This window comes from Antedon mediterranea, chromosome 7 (assembly GCF_964355755.1).
Source record: "Antedon mediterranea chromosome 7, ecAntMedi1.1, whole genome shotgun sequence".
Lineage (NCBI taxonomy): Eukaryota > Metazoa > Echinodermata > Crinoidea > Comatulida > Antedonidae > Antedon > Antedon mediterranea.
The window spans coordinates 14293508-14309484 of NC_092676.1; the positions used below are offsets into that span (position 1 = coordinate 14293508).

Below are 15977 nucleotides of genomic sequence, written 5' to 3' on the forward strand. Positions count from 1 at the left end.
TCCTATGCTGGCTATTAGGAACCTATTCCTGGGTCATTTGAGGGCGAAATAAAGTCTCTACATACATTTTAGTCACATTGTGTATGCAAACATTGAGAAATGGGGTCGAAGGTCAAATTCTGTACTTCCAGTCATTTTTTCGTAAAATGTTTTATTAGAGTAAATATAAATATATACATTTTGAATAAATCAGTGACAAAATCAACTCTCTCGAACTAGTAGTTTTTGAGATATGGTAACCTTGTAATGTCACCCTTATTTGCATATTTAAGCTAATATATATGACCATTTAAAAAAGAAAAATCTCTGTTTGCAATTTGTTTCACTTTGGGCTGTTTTTTTTTTTTGCTAGATTGACTAGCCTACCGTATAACGTTTGTCCAAATTATTCAATAATTTAGTGTAGTTAATTAGAGTATACGGTTTAATGGTTAGTAGTTCAATGAGTTATTCAATAGTTTACACGGAGGTGTTTGTTTTTTTTTTTGCTTTACGCGCCGCGGCTTTAGCCAGCTATATCCCCAGAGGACTACTAATTCATAAGCTATATCAAGCAGAAAGCTTATTATCTACGGCTGACATTTTTGATATCTTGTAAACTCGACTAATTGATCGGTCCAAGCTGCTGGACCCAAAAAACGTCTTGGAAAAGAGAATCTATGAGGGCTCACGGTTGAACGATTTTGGATTCTCGCCCTTTGATAGGTTGACTTGCCGCGAATAGATTATTTAAGAGATTTTATATATTCTAAGACTAGAGGTCATCATTGATTGTAAGGAAGAAGTCTTTTGCTTCTCGCGTCGTGAATGATTGAAACTCCATTCCAAGTGAAGTTGTTTGTCGGGGTTCTGTCAATAAGTTTAAAGCTGGTATTGAGAAGTTCTGGTCTGGCCACCATTTAAAGTTCTGCCCGTATAAAGTCGGAAGAGGATGCAGTAATGTTTGAGGGAGATTCAAGGTAAATTCAAGGAATCAACATAAAGTCACAATGTAATGAGGACTGCATGTCCAACACACGGGAAAATAATGTATTGACATTTTTTTAATATTAGGTTAAATAAACACTCTTTTTTATTTTATAAATCCAGAGGCAAATTACTGAAAAAATGACAATGCTGTGGATCTACAAAATTATGGAACTTTCTACCTAACAAAATAAAAAATGATCTTTATGATATGACAGTAATTATCAACTTTCAAATCACAAATTTCAAAACTTTAATTTTAATTCAAAACTAAATCTAATTAATGCTCAATGATTAAAACTTCTTTTATCTTGTTTCAAAATCTCAATTATTTATGTTTTAGCCTTTAAATGTGCTTACTTTAATTGTGTTAATTTGATTTTGATAATTTTAGGTTTAATTTTATATTTTCTTTTGTCCATTTATATACTGTATTTTGTTTACATTTATGTAGTGCAGTACATTGTATTGAAAGTGTATTTCAGAATAAAGAAAGATTAAATAAATAAATAAATCAGTGGCTGATATGTGGTACGGCGGAACAACACTAGTCGTCAGTTGTACGCACGCGCAACAGAGATCAAATTGATACGCCCTCATCTTTCAGTATTTTTATTCACGAGGCGGGGATCTCCGAAGAGATACTTTTATATATATAAACACAACAGGCAAAGAACATTAATTCTAAACCGCCCGGTGATATACTGAAATTTAATTAATTAATTTGAAACGATAAAGATGAGGAAATCTGTGAGAATGAGAAAAAGTCGCCCCAACCGAGACTCGAACTCGGACAGCCTGCTTGATATGCAGATGTCTTAACCATTAGACCACTGGGGCTTTCATGGTATTGTTCGAACTCGATTGGATAGCGACTCTTTAACATTCAAATTGATACGCCCTCATCTTTCAGTATTTTTATTCACGAGGCGGGATCTCCGAAGAGATACTTTTATATATATAAACACAACAGGCAAAGAACATTAATTCTAAACCGCCCATTCATTCCTCTGATTCAACTGGCTATATGATGACATCACAGCATCCTGTATCTACAATTTTACAGCTTCCATAATAAGTTTTAATCATGACCACCAGAATTCATAATAATCATGACTGTCACTTTAAATCAAAAGTAGTTATAAAGAAATAAAATAAATTGAAAAGATGAAATCTTGTTAGCCACATTATTTACATTTCCAACATTATGACATCATCAAAATTAATACTGGGTTTCCCCAAAAACAGAAAGATAATTAAATGCAGCAACTATACAATGTCAGGCTAGACCTAAAGCTAGCGTACAATGTTATTATAGGATCACAAGTATGCACGTGTCACTTGCATGTGATGGAGAACATGCCTTTTCTAAATATTGTTTTTAATTTTGATAATACAAGAGAATATATTCTGTGTCTTTGATAATTTTAATAATGTGTACATTAAAATGAAAGTGGGATGAGCCCATAAAAGACACAAAAAAAAAAGAAATGTTGGAAACTTGAGACAAAATGTTATTTTATTTTATGAAATAAAATGTAAAATTCAATTGCAATGAAGTTTGATAATGAAAAATCACATTCGTCATATTTATTTTCTATTTTATTCACTGCAATGCTTGAGTAGCCAGATGTCAACACATTTAATAAATAATCATCGTACACAAATAATCTAGAGCATGGCCTTCATGTTTATAGTAATACTAATAACCCAATACAGCATGCAAAATTCATTTATTTCACACACCACATACTGTAATATGGATTGATTAAATAAAAATACTATTGTTGATATTAATCATATATCAAATCAAATGTCTCTCAGGATAAGGACACTACACGCATGTTCCACTTTTGGAAAAAGTAACAATTGATTCATTTTCCATACCCTTTTGCCTAGACTAAACTTGAATAAATCAAAATTTTAACTTTAAGATTACATTTTTACCAAAATTGACATATATACATTTGAAATTTTATATATGTATATCTAATGCTATGACAATTTGATTGGGTTCGGTTTGAATAGAGTATTATACAATATTTATTCATGTCAAAGCATTCACAGTAAAACGTTGAGACTCTTTCTCATCAACATTTTTTAAAACTAACCTCCCAAACTAACCCAGAGTCCTGAAATCAACTGCCAAGATCGAGTACTCTGATGTAATCTAGTTCTGTTCAAACTTCAAAATCTTCTAGTGTGAAGAATTTTACTTTGTAAAAATAACAGTCTTGGCCAAGATTAAGAAAATCTTTTGCACCAGTTAAAAGCCAAATTAACTGGTGTCATTCCTGGTTTACCAAATCGGTAAAACGGAAATTCATCTGGACACAGATTTATAGCATAGCAGAGTAAGGTATATTTACTGCAAAAATTTTGGGTTCTTAAAAGCTTCAATCACATTTCTAAAAACAATATTACAAAACCAAGCAAGCATAATGGGAGAACACAAATTGCACACCAACCACATGTTCTTTCTCCATAAGTTGTCTGGCTTATCTTAACATCTACTGTTGTTATAAAGGTGGTATCATTGTGTAATAACATTATCTGTTGTTTCATTGTTACTCTTATTTTCTTCATCATCCACATCTTCTTTCTCCATAAGTTGTTTGGCTTTCCGTATGTAATATGCTTCATCATAGTGCTGCTTGCGTTTCATTTTAAACTGACTTTTTTTTACTAAATCAATAAAAATAAAAAGCAGTTTAACCATGACAACAAAAATCAAAGCATTAAAATCCAATAAAACAAACAAGTTGACAATAGTATTTAAACAACAGTGCAACATATGATAATAGTAGGCATTACCAGCACTCAAAAACACAGCTCAACATAAATTGAATTAATTAAATTTATTATTTATCTAATGATAATTCTGTAGGAAAAGTGATTTGTCACAAAGGAAGGCAAAATGAATATGTCACAAACATTTTTACTACAGTTAGAATCTAGGACACCATATAAAGAGGACATGGCCTCCCCTATTCAAGAACATTTTGAGGGTCGCGATGGTTTCTTCTTTATAGGGTTGTACTGTAGAACTACAGTATAACAAATTTTAATTACAAGTGACTTTCTAGGCCTATTGTGTAAAATGAGTATGAAAGAGTCAAATTCACTTCACTTTTACTTTGAATAATTATGTTCGAATCACATTGAAATCTAACCATACTGATTGAAACCAACAGTAGTTATAAATAGATCAAAATCTACATTTTATTTGTTTGATATTATAATACTGCCGTTTGATCTTTGTGAAAATAAATACTGTACATATAAAACTAGGATCAGCTCAAAAGTATCAAAACGATTATATTCATTTCTGGGCATAAACTGATTTATACCTTGTTCCTCTTCTGTTAAAGATTCCTCTTCTTCTTCACTTGAAGTTTCTTCTCCAGGTTCCTTCTCCCACCATCTTTTCTTCACTGAACTGTCATTAAACAATCTGTATAAAAATTTTAAAAAAATTTGTTTTAGATTTTGTCAATCGCTATAATTCTATTTTTAACAGGATGTTCCTGGACTCCTTAATTAGAACAAACACAGATTTTGGGATGAAAATTTGGATGAATCTGTAATCTAAAGTTGAGTTTCTGCAGCTGTAAATTGTCCGATGAAATTACTGTTCATATTATTAATGTTATTACTTGGTTTAATCAATTAATCAAGACAAAATTGCCCTGTAATTATCAAATGTATTATAAATTGGCCAAATCTGATAAAATATGAGCCTATAGAAAACTTCCTGTCAGCTCAACATACTGTACATCTAATATTGAATGAATGTACTAGATTTTGATTTTTAATGCAAAAGACAGATTTAATTTATAAAATATCAAATCATATCAAAAACGTAACACTTTGACTGCCAAACACGAAGATCTTCGTTTTTGGAAACACAACGCTTGACTGCCAAACACGTTTTTCGCGTTTTTTTACGAAATCCGGTAGATAGGTTAATTATTGGTATATACTATAAATATGGACACTATATTCGGTCTGGACCGTGAATATTTTACTTTTTGAAAGTAACTAATCTGGTTACGAACGATTGTCAAAATGGTACCTGTCGAAATAACATACACCGCGCATCACAGTAGCGCGTACAGCGATGGTTTGGCGCATTGTGTATCGGTCGCGCGCTAGCTATGCCGCCGAAGCATTACAAAGGTTTATGTGGATTGGCATGTTTGTTTGTTATCTGAATAAAAAATAATGGATGAATTTTCAATATGAAGTCTTTAATTTTATTATTGTATGTATACCCTAATTGTTTTGGTGTTTCACTGTAAGTGGCCGAGTTTCACGCAACAAACTTGTTTAGAAATGGTATGAATATTATCATCAGTTTACTAGCTAGGCTAGTAGTACTAGGCTATAGCCTAGGCCTAGTCGTAAAATGGTTCCGGACCAACTTTAGGCCTAGTTAACAAGGACTGGTTTCTTTACTATGTGGATTTTGGCGAAACATTGATGTAAGATTTATGATTTATAAAATGTTATACATTTTTCGATAGTGATAACTTGTTTTTATAGGCCTACCGGTGCCGTGTAAGTAACCTTTTCGTTGTTTGTTGATCTCACCGGGCGATATTTTCATATTGTGATGTCTTGCACAAAATCGCGAATATCTCGACTTTCTTGCGCGAAACTACGAAAAACTAAAAAAGTGGGTTACTTTCATTTTACTATTACGATTTACATATTGCGATTCGAAAATCGTTCTTGGTACCATTGTAAAGCTAAAATCTTTATGATTATTTTAGTCTAAATTACATGTAAATCAGATCACATACATAGTTTCAATCAGCTTTAATAAAAACATCGAATTGGGCTATAAACGCTGGCGGTGGCAGTTTCTAACTGGAAAAACCTCTGGCAGTCAAAGTGTTAATTAGTAATGTTGGCATTTTAAAACAAAAATATTTCTCCGACTTACTTTTGACAAAGTAAATCTGATGATATACCACCCTGTTCATCTTCATTTTCACTCAAGGGTTCACCATCATCATCAGCTGCATTATACTTATTGTAAGGTGTGTCTGGTTCATCTATCTTCATATGTCCATAGTCTTTATCAGCAGGATGGTTTGTTGCTAATATGTTCATCTCATCCCATTTAATTCCATCTCTGTAATTATTTTTAGGTGATAATTCAGAATATTGTTACTGTATACATCTTTCTTCTTAATTCTTTCTGTAGAGATTTTGTGTACTGATTATCTGAAAAACTTAAATCTCAATGGCTTTTAAATTTTCACCATACTTTTATCATAATGAAACTTATCTTTAGCCACGGCGATTAAAATAATTATCATGAGGAGTTTTCTTAGTCTTAATTAATAAGAGATCGTACCGGGATAGAAAGATAGGATTTTCATCCGATGCGATGGCCTATTTGAAGAACCCCACTAACAGACGTGTTTCGTAAAATCCCTATTAATAAGAGACAATCATGACTAATGTACAAAGAAATGGGCCCGATTGTCTCTATGATGGGCCCAATCGTCCATGCCCATGTTTATACTCCCTCCAAACCGTCCCCACCCCCACCTCCACCTAGCTATAAAATCACGAATATAAATTTCTATCTAGTCTAGTAGGCCTAGCTAGGCCTATTCTAGGCTAGACTAAGCCTACGTACGTACTCAGCTTTATTGTCTGGATTTTCAAAATGACCAGGAGGTTTTAAAATACTTTTTTTAGGTTGCTGATTTAACTTTTCAGCCATTTTAGATTTCAAAGTTGTATTTTTCCAACAACATTATGGCTAGCTGTCTGCTGTGTGGGTGGCTGGCCGGCTGTGTTTAAAGTGCTAGTGCCACACTTTCGACAAATACGACATTTACTATTATCAGTATCAAGAATAATATATGTAGATACTGTGTTAAATTGAGTTTCAATAATAAAGTGTTATATATATGAAAAAAAAAGCAATATGTGTGTCGTTATTTGGTCACGAAATGTTACCTTTCGACATTTGTATGTGACGTCACAGCCAGAACACCGACGATCGCGAGGAGGAACTAACCTGCATCTTGCGCCTTATAACACACCCCGCGGCGATCACAACAAGCTTACTGAATATTTGTTATGGATTCCGAAAGCGATTTAGAAAGTGTTTCATCAGATAGACCAAGTAGTAGTAGTTCATCATCAAGTGATGAGGAAAATGGTACTGGCCTTATAATACCATATAATTTCGAACCACGTTTTGAGGAACATGAATTACAAGACATTGATGAAGAAGCCCAAGGTGAAGATGTTGACATGATGGCTGCACGCCTGGATAATTTAGAATGGTAGGTGTTCCCCCGTTGTGGTTGTTGTAGTGAAGCGTCTGCTTGATTGGGCTAGGCCTAATTAATCAATCGAAGCTAGAGCTACCTCAGTGTTTCTAAATTCTAAATATACAATCGGTTTTTTTTTCAAATTTTGTGAGATGCCATACGTTAATATAAAGTCCCCATCGTAATTTGTTTGATGATTATTATTAGATGGGTCGGATTTGGGACGGTGGTTTAATAATAATAGGCTACTCCTTGCTTGGCTTGGGTTTGGTTATAATAATAGATGGACTAGGCCTAAAGTATTAATATTAATATTCTGGTCATAGTTCAAATGGGCATTTGAATTTCACTTGATTGAGTGACTGCTGATATGATCAACTAATTATAATCATAATAATTAATTTTATAATGACTAAATACATGTTTTCATCTTGTTCAGGTGTTCCTGTGAACATTGCCAAATCATGGGCTCAGGGGAAGAGTGCATCTGCTGCAAGGAGTGCGAAAACACAAGTGCTAAACTTGAAGACAATGTCAATCTGTTCAACAATGATGCTCCATTCTCCTGCATCACAAATCATCCAGGTTTCAAGTCTGTTGCTCTTGACCCTTGGGTGCTGGAAGTAGCATGGCTTTCGTATAAGCAACACTATGATAAGAAAGTTATCTATAACGGACCAAAAAACAAAAAGTACCGTCACATATCGTACAGACAGTATGCCCGATGGATACATGGATATGTCGGAAAAAATATCCGTATAGTGCTTCCGTCTTGTGTTGTCTCTTGCATAAGAGCACATTTCCCACCACCTGGAGATGACCCAGTGTTTACAGGATTTAAATTACCCGACCTAAATTAAAACAGCCATAGCAGCATTTTAATTTTCTTATACTATTTAGTATTAGTTTAATAATTTTTTGAAATTAAATAAAGTACAGTAATAATTTATACAATTTGCAACTCATTTTGATTTTATTGCTTCTCTCACTCATATACATCTCCAATACATTGTTATTGGGGAAAAAATGAAATAGTCTGAAAATACAGTACATTGTGGATATTTCAACAATTTTATTATGTCTACAATAATATGCTGTGTTCAATTCATTTATATGATTAATAAACATGGTGTCAAGTTATTACTGGTTTTTAAACCGGCTTGTATGTTGGGCAACTGCAGCACTTTTTTCAGGTCTTTCAAATGCTGCGCACAATGATGGTGGTATGGTCTCTGTAAATGCATCTAGATTTGGTTCCATAACAACCTCAAGAAGACTCTTGAACAACTCATCAACATAATTATATGTACATTCTGTTAAAAGTTTTTTAACAATGTAACCCCCTTTCTTGTACTTGGGAAATGATATTACGTATTGCTTTTCTCCAGCCTTATTTACCATTTGTTCTCTGGTACTGTTCTCATTATAGTGAAGAGCAGCTATGAAAAGTCGACTCTTCATTCCACTATATGAAAAGTGGAACATTTTAGGAGCGAAATGATTAATAAGGCTATGGTACCCTTCCACTGATGACGTTTGCCCATGAGGTGAAGAATTGCGAATGTCCTTCACCAACATTTTGGTTTCAACAAATTTTTGTAAGGCATCACAAGCTTCAGTATCAGCAGTCAACCACTTTGTTAACCGTTGGTCTGAAGGAGACATTACCGGATGGGCACATTCCGTATATGGTTCAGGATGTCCAGTATGAAGATTTTGTACATGTCTTACCACAGACTTCCACTTTGCTTCAATGATATCTTTTTCATCAATGTTGGTGGACATTACACACCAGTAATAATGGTTAGAAATAGATTTTTGCCAATTACCTAAAAGGTTACACGATTTTTTTGTTGATATGGCCTGGATCTTTTTCTTAATACTTTTTGCAATGTGCCAGCAGTCAAAATAATGCTTAATGTCTGGAAAATTATCCCTTAAATATTTTTGTAGTTGTCTATGTCTATCGGAAACAATTGTACTTATATTTACTTTGAAATCTTTAAAGACATCCAATGTTTTTTGTAGACCCTTAAGTTCCATATGATAAGATGATTTAACATCACTACTCTGAACTAATTCAACATTCAAAATCTTATTTTCGGTCAAGTCAACTGATGTGTATGAACCATATTTTGCACTGTGGCCCATACTGTCACAGCGTCCATCTACGCCAATAGAAATATCCTTGCCCTGTAATTCAGCAAAGTGCTTATCCCTTTTAGAAAACCAATTATTCCTTACAACTCTGTGCAAGAAATTTTGTTGGTGACGGAAAAAAGTACGTTTACTAATGGCGCTCACATTTATACTTTTTAGCGCTCTTAAAAATTGTGTGGGTGTTGAGCCAGAAAAAAGAATAGCCCCACTTAGTAGAATGTTACCCATTGGGGTACCTCTAGCTTCTGGCTGACTTTTCCACTCGCGGTTAGTGTGGCAACATAAGCATCTTATGTTTGCAATAAGCATGCTTCCCTTGTTACGACAACATACTTGAACTTTACTGGAAAAACAGGAAAGGCATATAGAAAGTAGCATCAGTAGGTGATTGTGAAAAACAATGTATTTTGGCTGTCTATGTGCATCCCCATTAAATCCTTTCATCTCATCATCTTCCATCTCTGTATCCTCACCATCTGAAACCGATACATCCTCTTCCGGTCGATAATCTGAATCGCTATCATCTTCTGTCGACTCATCAAAATCTTCATCATCTTCATCAGACGATTGTTCTTTGTATGTTGGTTTGGCTTTTTTGGGTGCCACGACTTTAGCTTTGCTCATTTTTCGTCGCCGAACACGTTTTCTTTGCTTTCGTGTCTGTGTGCCTCTGGACACCATAAGAGGCTTATCGCATACACTTGCCAGCTCCTGTTCATCCTCTTCCTCATCCTCTGTTCCAGTAATAAGCTCCCTGATCACTCCCGCCTTTTCTCTTTTAACAAATGCTGACCTGTTGGAATGAATATTAATACTATTAATAAATAAATATCAGACAAACCTAAACATTTTTTCTTTTATTTATTGAATCTATTACACTAACCTCTGTGCTGTACACTCTTTGGCCACCTGACCACCATCGTCGGATGTCTCCCTCACAACATGTATTGTTGGTACCGCTGTTTTGGCATTCAGTAAAAGCCTAAAAGTAGTGAGGAAACCGTTGTCTAGTTAATATTAAGGGCAAAATAACGTAAGCAATATAATTATAATATAGTTGTTAGTTCCCACTTACACCGACAGGACATTCTCCTACTGAGCATAATAGTGTAGGCATTGACTAACCTCCATCATGTTTGTACAGCATTCAGTAGTACTAATTAGGCCTGGCTAGGCTAGCCCTTATCCCATTATTATTAATGTAATAAGCCAAATACATAACAACTAGGTTAGGCCTAGTTGAGTTATCTGTGTGGTGTAGGCAAAACTGTTACTATTACTTATTAATTATGTTAAGTTTATTTAAAGATAAACCAACATAAAGTAAATACTATACATATATATCAGGCGGAGCAACTGTACTCTGTATGTATGTACAGTAGTTTTAATGTTACTGCAAATTATGTGCCGGCGCGCCTAGAAGCTAGGCTTGGCCCAGCGGGCCCAGCAGGCCTAACAATAGCGACGGCGAACGTATTTTATGCAGTTTTTGTTGAAGGTAAAATATTAAAAGTAAATTCATCTAATTAACAAATACTTACTTTGTAGCTAGACCAGCTTTGAATTGACCCATGTTTGTAAATGAATCGTCTGAAAAATGCTTAAAACAGAGCACTGATCGAGCTGTGGGTTTCCATTTATCGCGTTTTGTACGTACAAATCGCGTCCATTGCCTGGCGATGGAACTGTCCTTTGGCCACCGAAACAATAAGTTATTTTCATGATCACAATTCGCAGCAACACAGCGAGAAGGCATATTGATTTATTATAATAGATAAATAAAAAAGTAGCTGACAATAATAATAGTTGAAAATAACAATTAGTACCAGTAGAAAGCAGTATACAGTATATATTATTAGTAGTAAACCAGCGTCTCATGCATGCACGTGTGTTGTTTTAAAAGGCGGAAGTAGAATGTCTTCTGCCTGTGACGTCACGCTTATAAAGTACGAGGGCATATTAACGTTCCTAATTAAGAGGCGATTACGGCCATACCGTTAAAAGTAGGTCAATGCAAATTTCGGTCAAGATTTATAGACATTAAGTCTACCCAAAAAATCATTAATATCTTAATTTAAAGGCTGTGGCACTAGCACTTTAATAGAGCTCTAACCACCCTAGCAGCAATATGGTATAGCGCCACGTACGTCGTGGGAGTGTTGATGATATGATGAAGAAGTGCGAGGAGAGGCACGCCAAATTCTTGTGCGAGGCATCATTTTATCATTTCCAAAAGTGTGAGGCACGCGGGGCAAAAGTTTACAATTTTAAAAAAGTGCAAGGCATGTCTTAACGTGCTATTGTACGAAGCCCCATAACAAAATTTCCGCCACTATTGTAACAACAACCCTTTTTCACCATTTCTCCCTAAAAATGGTAAAATGATTGAGTCTGGAACTGCCTTCCTTTACCGATGTGCACCTTGAACACCTCCAGAAAGATTTCGAACGCATTGAGTCGGATGCCTCTCATCCCCTCCACAAAGTGATCATAGACCAACTTAATCCAAGTGGTAGGTTGAGGCTCCTCAGTGTGAAAACAAATCGATATGCCAAATCCTTTATTCCCTCCGGTATCATCCAGTAGGCCTACAACAGGAAGTCAAGAAGATAATTTTATCTTGTAATTTTTTTAGATGTTTTTATATGAATGGTTTTATGCTATATTTGTTTTTATTGTGTTTTCTTTGTTATTTTGACGAGCAATGAATTTCCTTTTTGAGGATCAATAAAAGTTATCTTATCTTATCTTACTCCATCTATTAACATTCCTAGTGGTTTCTTCCTATTCCTAGGTAGCCTACTCTTTGTTCACTCTCCTATAACGAACCCCCTATAACCCATATCCTTAATCAATTACTCTTTCCTCATCATCATCGATCATCCATCCAACCACCGTGCTAAGAGGAAGTCTTAACTTGGGACGTAGGAATCTCAATGTTTATCATTCATTTATGAATCTCACCACATGATGTCAATTCCCGAAAGATTTAAAACATTTAAAATTTACAGATAGGCATCAGTATATTAAGTGCAGGAAGATTTTATAGTTATAGTGAGAAATGAAAGCATATACATAAGATGGTTTTGATTTATATGTGTGAAAAAAGCATTTTGTATTCATTTTGAATCCATCAATGCTTTGAATTGATTAGTGGTTGAAATAAATGGGGGTAACATCACATGAAAGAGATCTTCTTGGGGCGTCCATTAGAATTTTCTTTTTCAATCTATAAATTATTTTATATCTAGGCTTATCTATTATGTCTAATTTTTTTTGCATCTTTTGTATATATTATCTGATTAATGTTTACAAATCTAAATGTATATTTTAACGGAACAAGATTGGGTGATCAGATCGTTCGATAGAGTTACCGGTAGTGTGGATCGTGTTCTTACTCTATACTTTCTTACAGTTTTCAAAATAATAGTTTATTGCTTTATTGGCTGGGACTTCCTTTTGTAATCTGAGGATGTGTCCGAATAGCCGCCATCTCGATTCCAAAATGTCCAAAATTATAAGGTTCAGAAATATCAAAATTAGAAAAACAATTTATTATTATTATTACGATGATGAATGACTTATAATATAATAGAAAATAATAACAAAGCAATATAAAACCCGGTGAATTTCTGTAAATCATATCTGTATACCGATATTTTTGTATAGGACAATTACTTTCTCTCATTCTAATCATTGAAACGTTGAACAAAAACTTCAAAACATGCATGTAGCAATATAATGCTACCATTACTTAGTAGTAGGCATACATTGATCAAGATACATAAGTTTGGTGTTAAACCACTTAACTGGTGCCGTGATGTTAAAGGTTGGGCAGAATACGTCGTGCCTTTAAAGATTAAAGGAATAGAAAAGTGTCCAAGATGTTATCACTATTCGTTTTGATTTCTAAAGTTGTGAAGATATCAGTATGACTGTGTAAGTGTTACCATTCAGTAAATCAAAAATAAGTTTTATGATGGTTTCTTTTTATTTAAAAATCCTAAATTGACGCATACTCTGTGATTCTTAATATTATTTACAAAGTCCTAATTTTTGCCTCAACAAACGATGGTAGATGTGCCTACTTTTAAACCGTATACTGTAGCTTACACTCTTCTTGTAATTTTCGTTATATTTACTACATATATTTTAAAATCACTTTAATCAGGGAAGAGTGAAATTGTATTTTCACTCTTCCCTGCTTTAATAATCAATATACGTTTTTTGGTTAACCTAACTTTCAAAGCAACACAAACATAAAAGAAAAACACTGTGTATCCACAAACTCTTTCCAGAGCCATACTTTTGGAGCAAGGGGGACACTGGAGATGTTTCACACGGTTTCCAGCTGGTGGTCAATTATGTGGAAGATAGCTCTAACAGCTTGTGATGAATGGAAAGAAAGGTGAATGTTTCCAACATTGGAGGATTTTGCTTTCTCCTCATGCAGTTCTTGATAAATGTCAAGGATCATCGTCCTGTTTCAAGCGTCTCTTTGCGAAAACCACTCGATAAGCGTGATGCCGAGAGACCAGATGTCAGAAGGTGACTTCTTCAGAATTAAAGCCCAAGGTGACCTTGAAGATTTTAACTTATGAAATCTGATGGAATGTAGATATGAATTCATATAAAAATTAAGTATATCGGATGTTGTGATGTTATATGGCCAGTTGAAGTTAAAAAATAGTTTTTAAATTTCTTTAATCAAAGTTATACAAATTTCAAAGAGTGCGCACCGCGCTTCTACGTGCCAAATGTTCTCTAAATTCTAATATTTATTTATTTATTTACAATCTCATTCAACAGCGGGAAACCCGCCACTTACAGAATGGAAATACAAAAAAAAATTGTGTGCCCGTAATTTCACCTATGCTACATATAGGCCTAGCTACACCCGACCCAGCAGAGTAGATATTCAACTTCAACTTCTTGTTGGCTATGTAATACTGTATTATATAAGATTTGACAACCCCTTAGTCCCCCAGGGAATGATATTATGTTCTACAGAATTGCATTGCAAACATACTTTTCATTAATCATTAGACTCTTTCAATCCCCATATTTAAGCAGCTTTTAAAACTTAGTCAAACACTTCCATTCTTTATAGTGAATTACAGGAAAACCCTGTAAACATTACATCAAACGTTAAAACGTGTAATTTTATTCTTCATGATTTACTTTGTCATCTAGTTAGATGGTCACATAACTGAAAAAACCTGTATGTTATGTACTAGGCGCCAGTCTATGTACATGAAATTGCTGGTAAACCGAATATACTGTATTATGTGGGTTTGGCAAGATATTGATATTATTAAAATGTCCGTATCTGCTGTATGGCCTACCATAATATATTTTTTAGTTTCACTAAAACAAAATTCCAGGCAGTGTAATTATTATTTGTCTGAAGATCAAGTCTCAAGTCTACAGAATAACGTGCAACAATGTCAATTAAACAATTTATTTCACAGCATTGATTTGAAGTAAATTTTTTAATTGAAAAAAGAAATGTTGTACTAATTTTGGCCTTTAATTTGTTCAGAAATATAATTATGGAATTATGTGTTCAGAAATAGAAATCACATCCTTAATTACTACCAGCAAAAACAAATTAGGTCGGTTTCATCCACTTTTTGACACAAAATGTTTGTTATAATGAATATAAAAATATATATTATGACCATTTTAAGTCAAATGTTATTTTTTTCGAGATAGAAGGAGGTCAGGGTCAAAGGTCAATGAAGCCATTTCTGACCACATAATATTGATAAATGTTTCATTAGAATACAAATATTTCAGTTCACTATTGGACAAAAAAGTTCATTAGAATAGATCAAAAATAAATATATAGGTCCTGATCAATTTGCATTAAACTTTTTCTCTTCAAGATTATTACCGGTAGTTACAGAGATACACGACAAGGTCAAAGGTCACAATGCCAGAAATGGTAGTTGCAGCCATTTTTGGACAAAAGGTTGTATTAGAGAGTAAATATAAATATATATGTTGTGAATTATTTGACACTAAAATGAAACCTGTAACACCAGCTATTACGAAGATTATAAGCTATTTGAATATTTTGCCGCAATCTTTTAAAGGCACATAAAGACCCCCACAGGGTTACAGATTGGGAAACAACTTTTTTATGGTTTATTTTGACCCACTAACGATATTTAGACAAGTTGCCAACTTTCATCACAAATTGCACACTATTTTATGACATCTTTTAACCAGACGCTTTAGTGGTAAATTTAACTTGGGTATATTTTTCTTTCCAGAAACAAGTTAAAATTAAATCAAACTTTTTAATCGTCGCTACACGTCAAAACATCATTTATCACCAGAGGGCGGAATGTACGTATGGCACGCCACAGAACATTTGAACAACAGCAGATCAAACCTCACGCCAGGGCCTTTGAAACATGAAAAAAACATAATTTTATAAAGCATAGAAATGGGTTTTATTTTAGGGTATTATTTATTGAGCATTTGTGGGGCTCCATAGACCCAAAAATACTTCAAATTTAGTTAGAAGCATAAAACTTGGTATGG

General features: G+C 34.0%; 3 protein-coding genes across 4 annotated transcripts; 1 reads left to right on the plus strand and 2 right to left on the minus strand.

Moving 5' to 3' along the window:
- Positions 1 to 2459: 2459 nt before the first annotated feature.
- Positions 2460 to 7045, minus strand: LOC140053871 (uncharacterized). Of its 2 annotated transcripts, none has more exons than XM_072098602.1 (4): positions 6946 to 7045; positions 5915 to 6106; positions 4317 to 4420; positions 2460 to 3651 (listed from the first exon to the last, which is right to left on the minus strand). In XM_072098602.1, exons 2-4 carry the CDS (start codon positions 6082 to 6084, stop codon positions 3500 to 3502), a joined length of 426 nt encoding a protein of 141 aa, XP_071954703.1. In that variant the 5' UTR covers positions 6085 to 6106; positions 6946 to 7045; the 3' UTR covers positions 2460 to 3499. The 2 variants fall into 2 exon arrangements, with proteins under 2 accessions (XP_071954703.1, XP_071954702.1); XM_072098601.1 differs by lacking the exon at positions 6946 to 7045 and adding an exon at positions 6624 to 6783.
- A 23-nt stretch (positions 7046 to 7068) lies between these two features.
- On the plus strand, positions 7069 to 8219 carry LOC140053869 (uncharacterized). Its single transcript, XM_072098598.1, has 2 exons — positions 7069 to 7277; positions 7705 to 8219. Exons 1-2 carry the CDS (start codon positions 7069 to 7071, stop codon positions 8123 to 8125), a joined length of 630 nt encoding a protein of 209 aa, XP_071954699.1. The 3' UTR covers positions 8126 to 8219.
- Positions 8220 to 8235: 16 nt separating this feature from the next.
- LOC140053865 (uncharacterized) lies at positions 8236 to 11247 on the minus strand. Its single transcript, XM_072098593.1, has 3 exons — positions 10967 to 11247; positions 10309 to 10407; positions 8236 to 10218 (listed from the first exon to the last, which is right to left on the minus strand). The coding sequence occupies exons 1-3, from the start codon at positions 11179 to 11181 to the stop codon at positions 8406 to 8408; spliced, it is 2127 nt and encodes a 708-aa protein (XP_071954694.1). The 5' UTR covers positions 11182 to 11247; the 3' UTR covers positions 8236 to 8405.
- Between the last annotated feature and the right edge of the window lie 4730 nt (positions 11248 to 15977).

What these genes read in the sequence shown, in the direction of transcription:
- LOC140053871 (XM_072098601.1), bottom strand. Translation starts at nt 6,706, where the DNA reads ATGGCTGAAAAGTTAAATCAGCAACCTAAAAAAAGTATTTTAAAACCT. An exon ending in TCAGATTTACTTTGTCAAAA is followed by an intron (nt 4,421 to 5,914) that starts GTAAGTCGGAGA and finishes ATTTTTATACAG; the next exon opens with ATTGTTTAATGACAGTTCAG. An exon ending in TTTAACAGAAGAGGAACAAG is followed by an intron (nt 3,652 to 4,316) that starts GTATAAATCAGT and finishes TTATTGATTTAG; the next exon opens with TAAAAAAAAGTCAGTTTAAA.
- LOC140053869 (XM_072098598.1), top strand. Translation starts at nt 7,069, where the DNA reads ATGGATTCCGAAAGCGATTTAGAAAGTGTTTCATCAGATAGACCAAGT. An exon ending in CGCCTGGATAATTTAGAATG is followed by an intron (nt 7,278 to 7,704) that starts GTAGGTGTTCCC and finishes CATCTTGTTCAG; the next exon opens with GTGTTCCTGTGAACATTGCC.
- LOC140053865 (XM_072098593.1), bottom strand. Translation starts at nt 11,181, where the DNA reads ATGCCTTCTCGCTGTGTTGCTGCGAATTGTGATCATGAAAATAACTTA. An exon ending in AAAGCTGGTCTAGCTACAAA is followed by an intron (nt 10,408 to 10,966) that starts GTAAGTATTTGT and finishes CACTACTTTTAG; the next exon opens with GCTTTTACTGAATGCCAAAA. An exon ending in AAAGAGTGTACAGCACAGAG is followed by an intron (nt 10,219 to 10,308) that starts GTTAGTGTAATA and finishes TCATTCCAACAG; the next exon opens with GTCAGCATTTGTTAAAAGAG.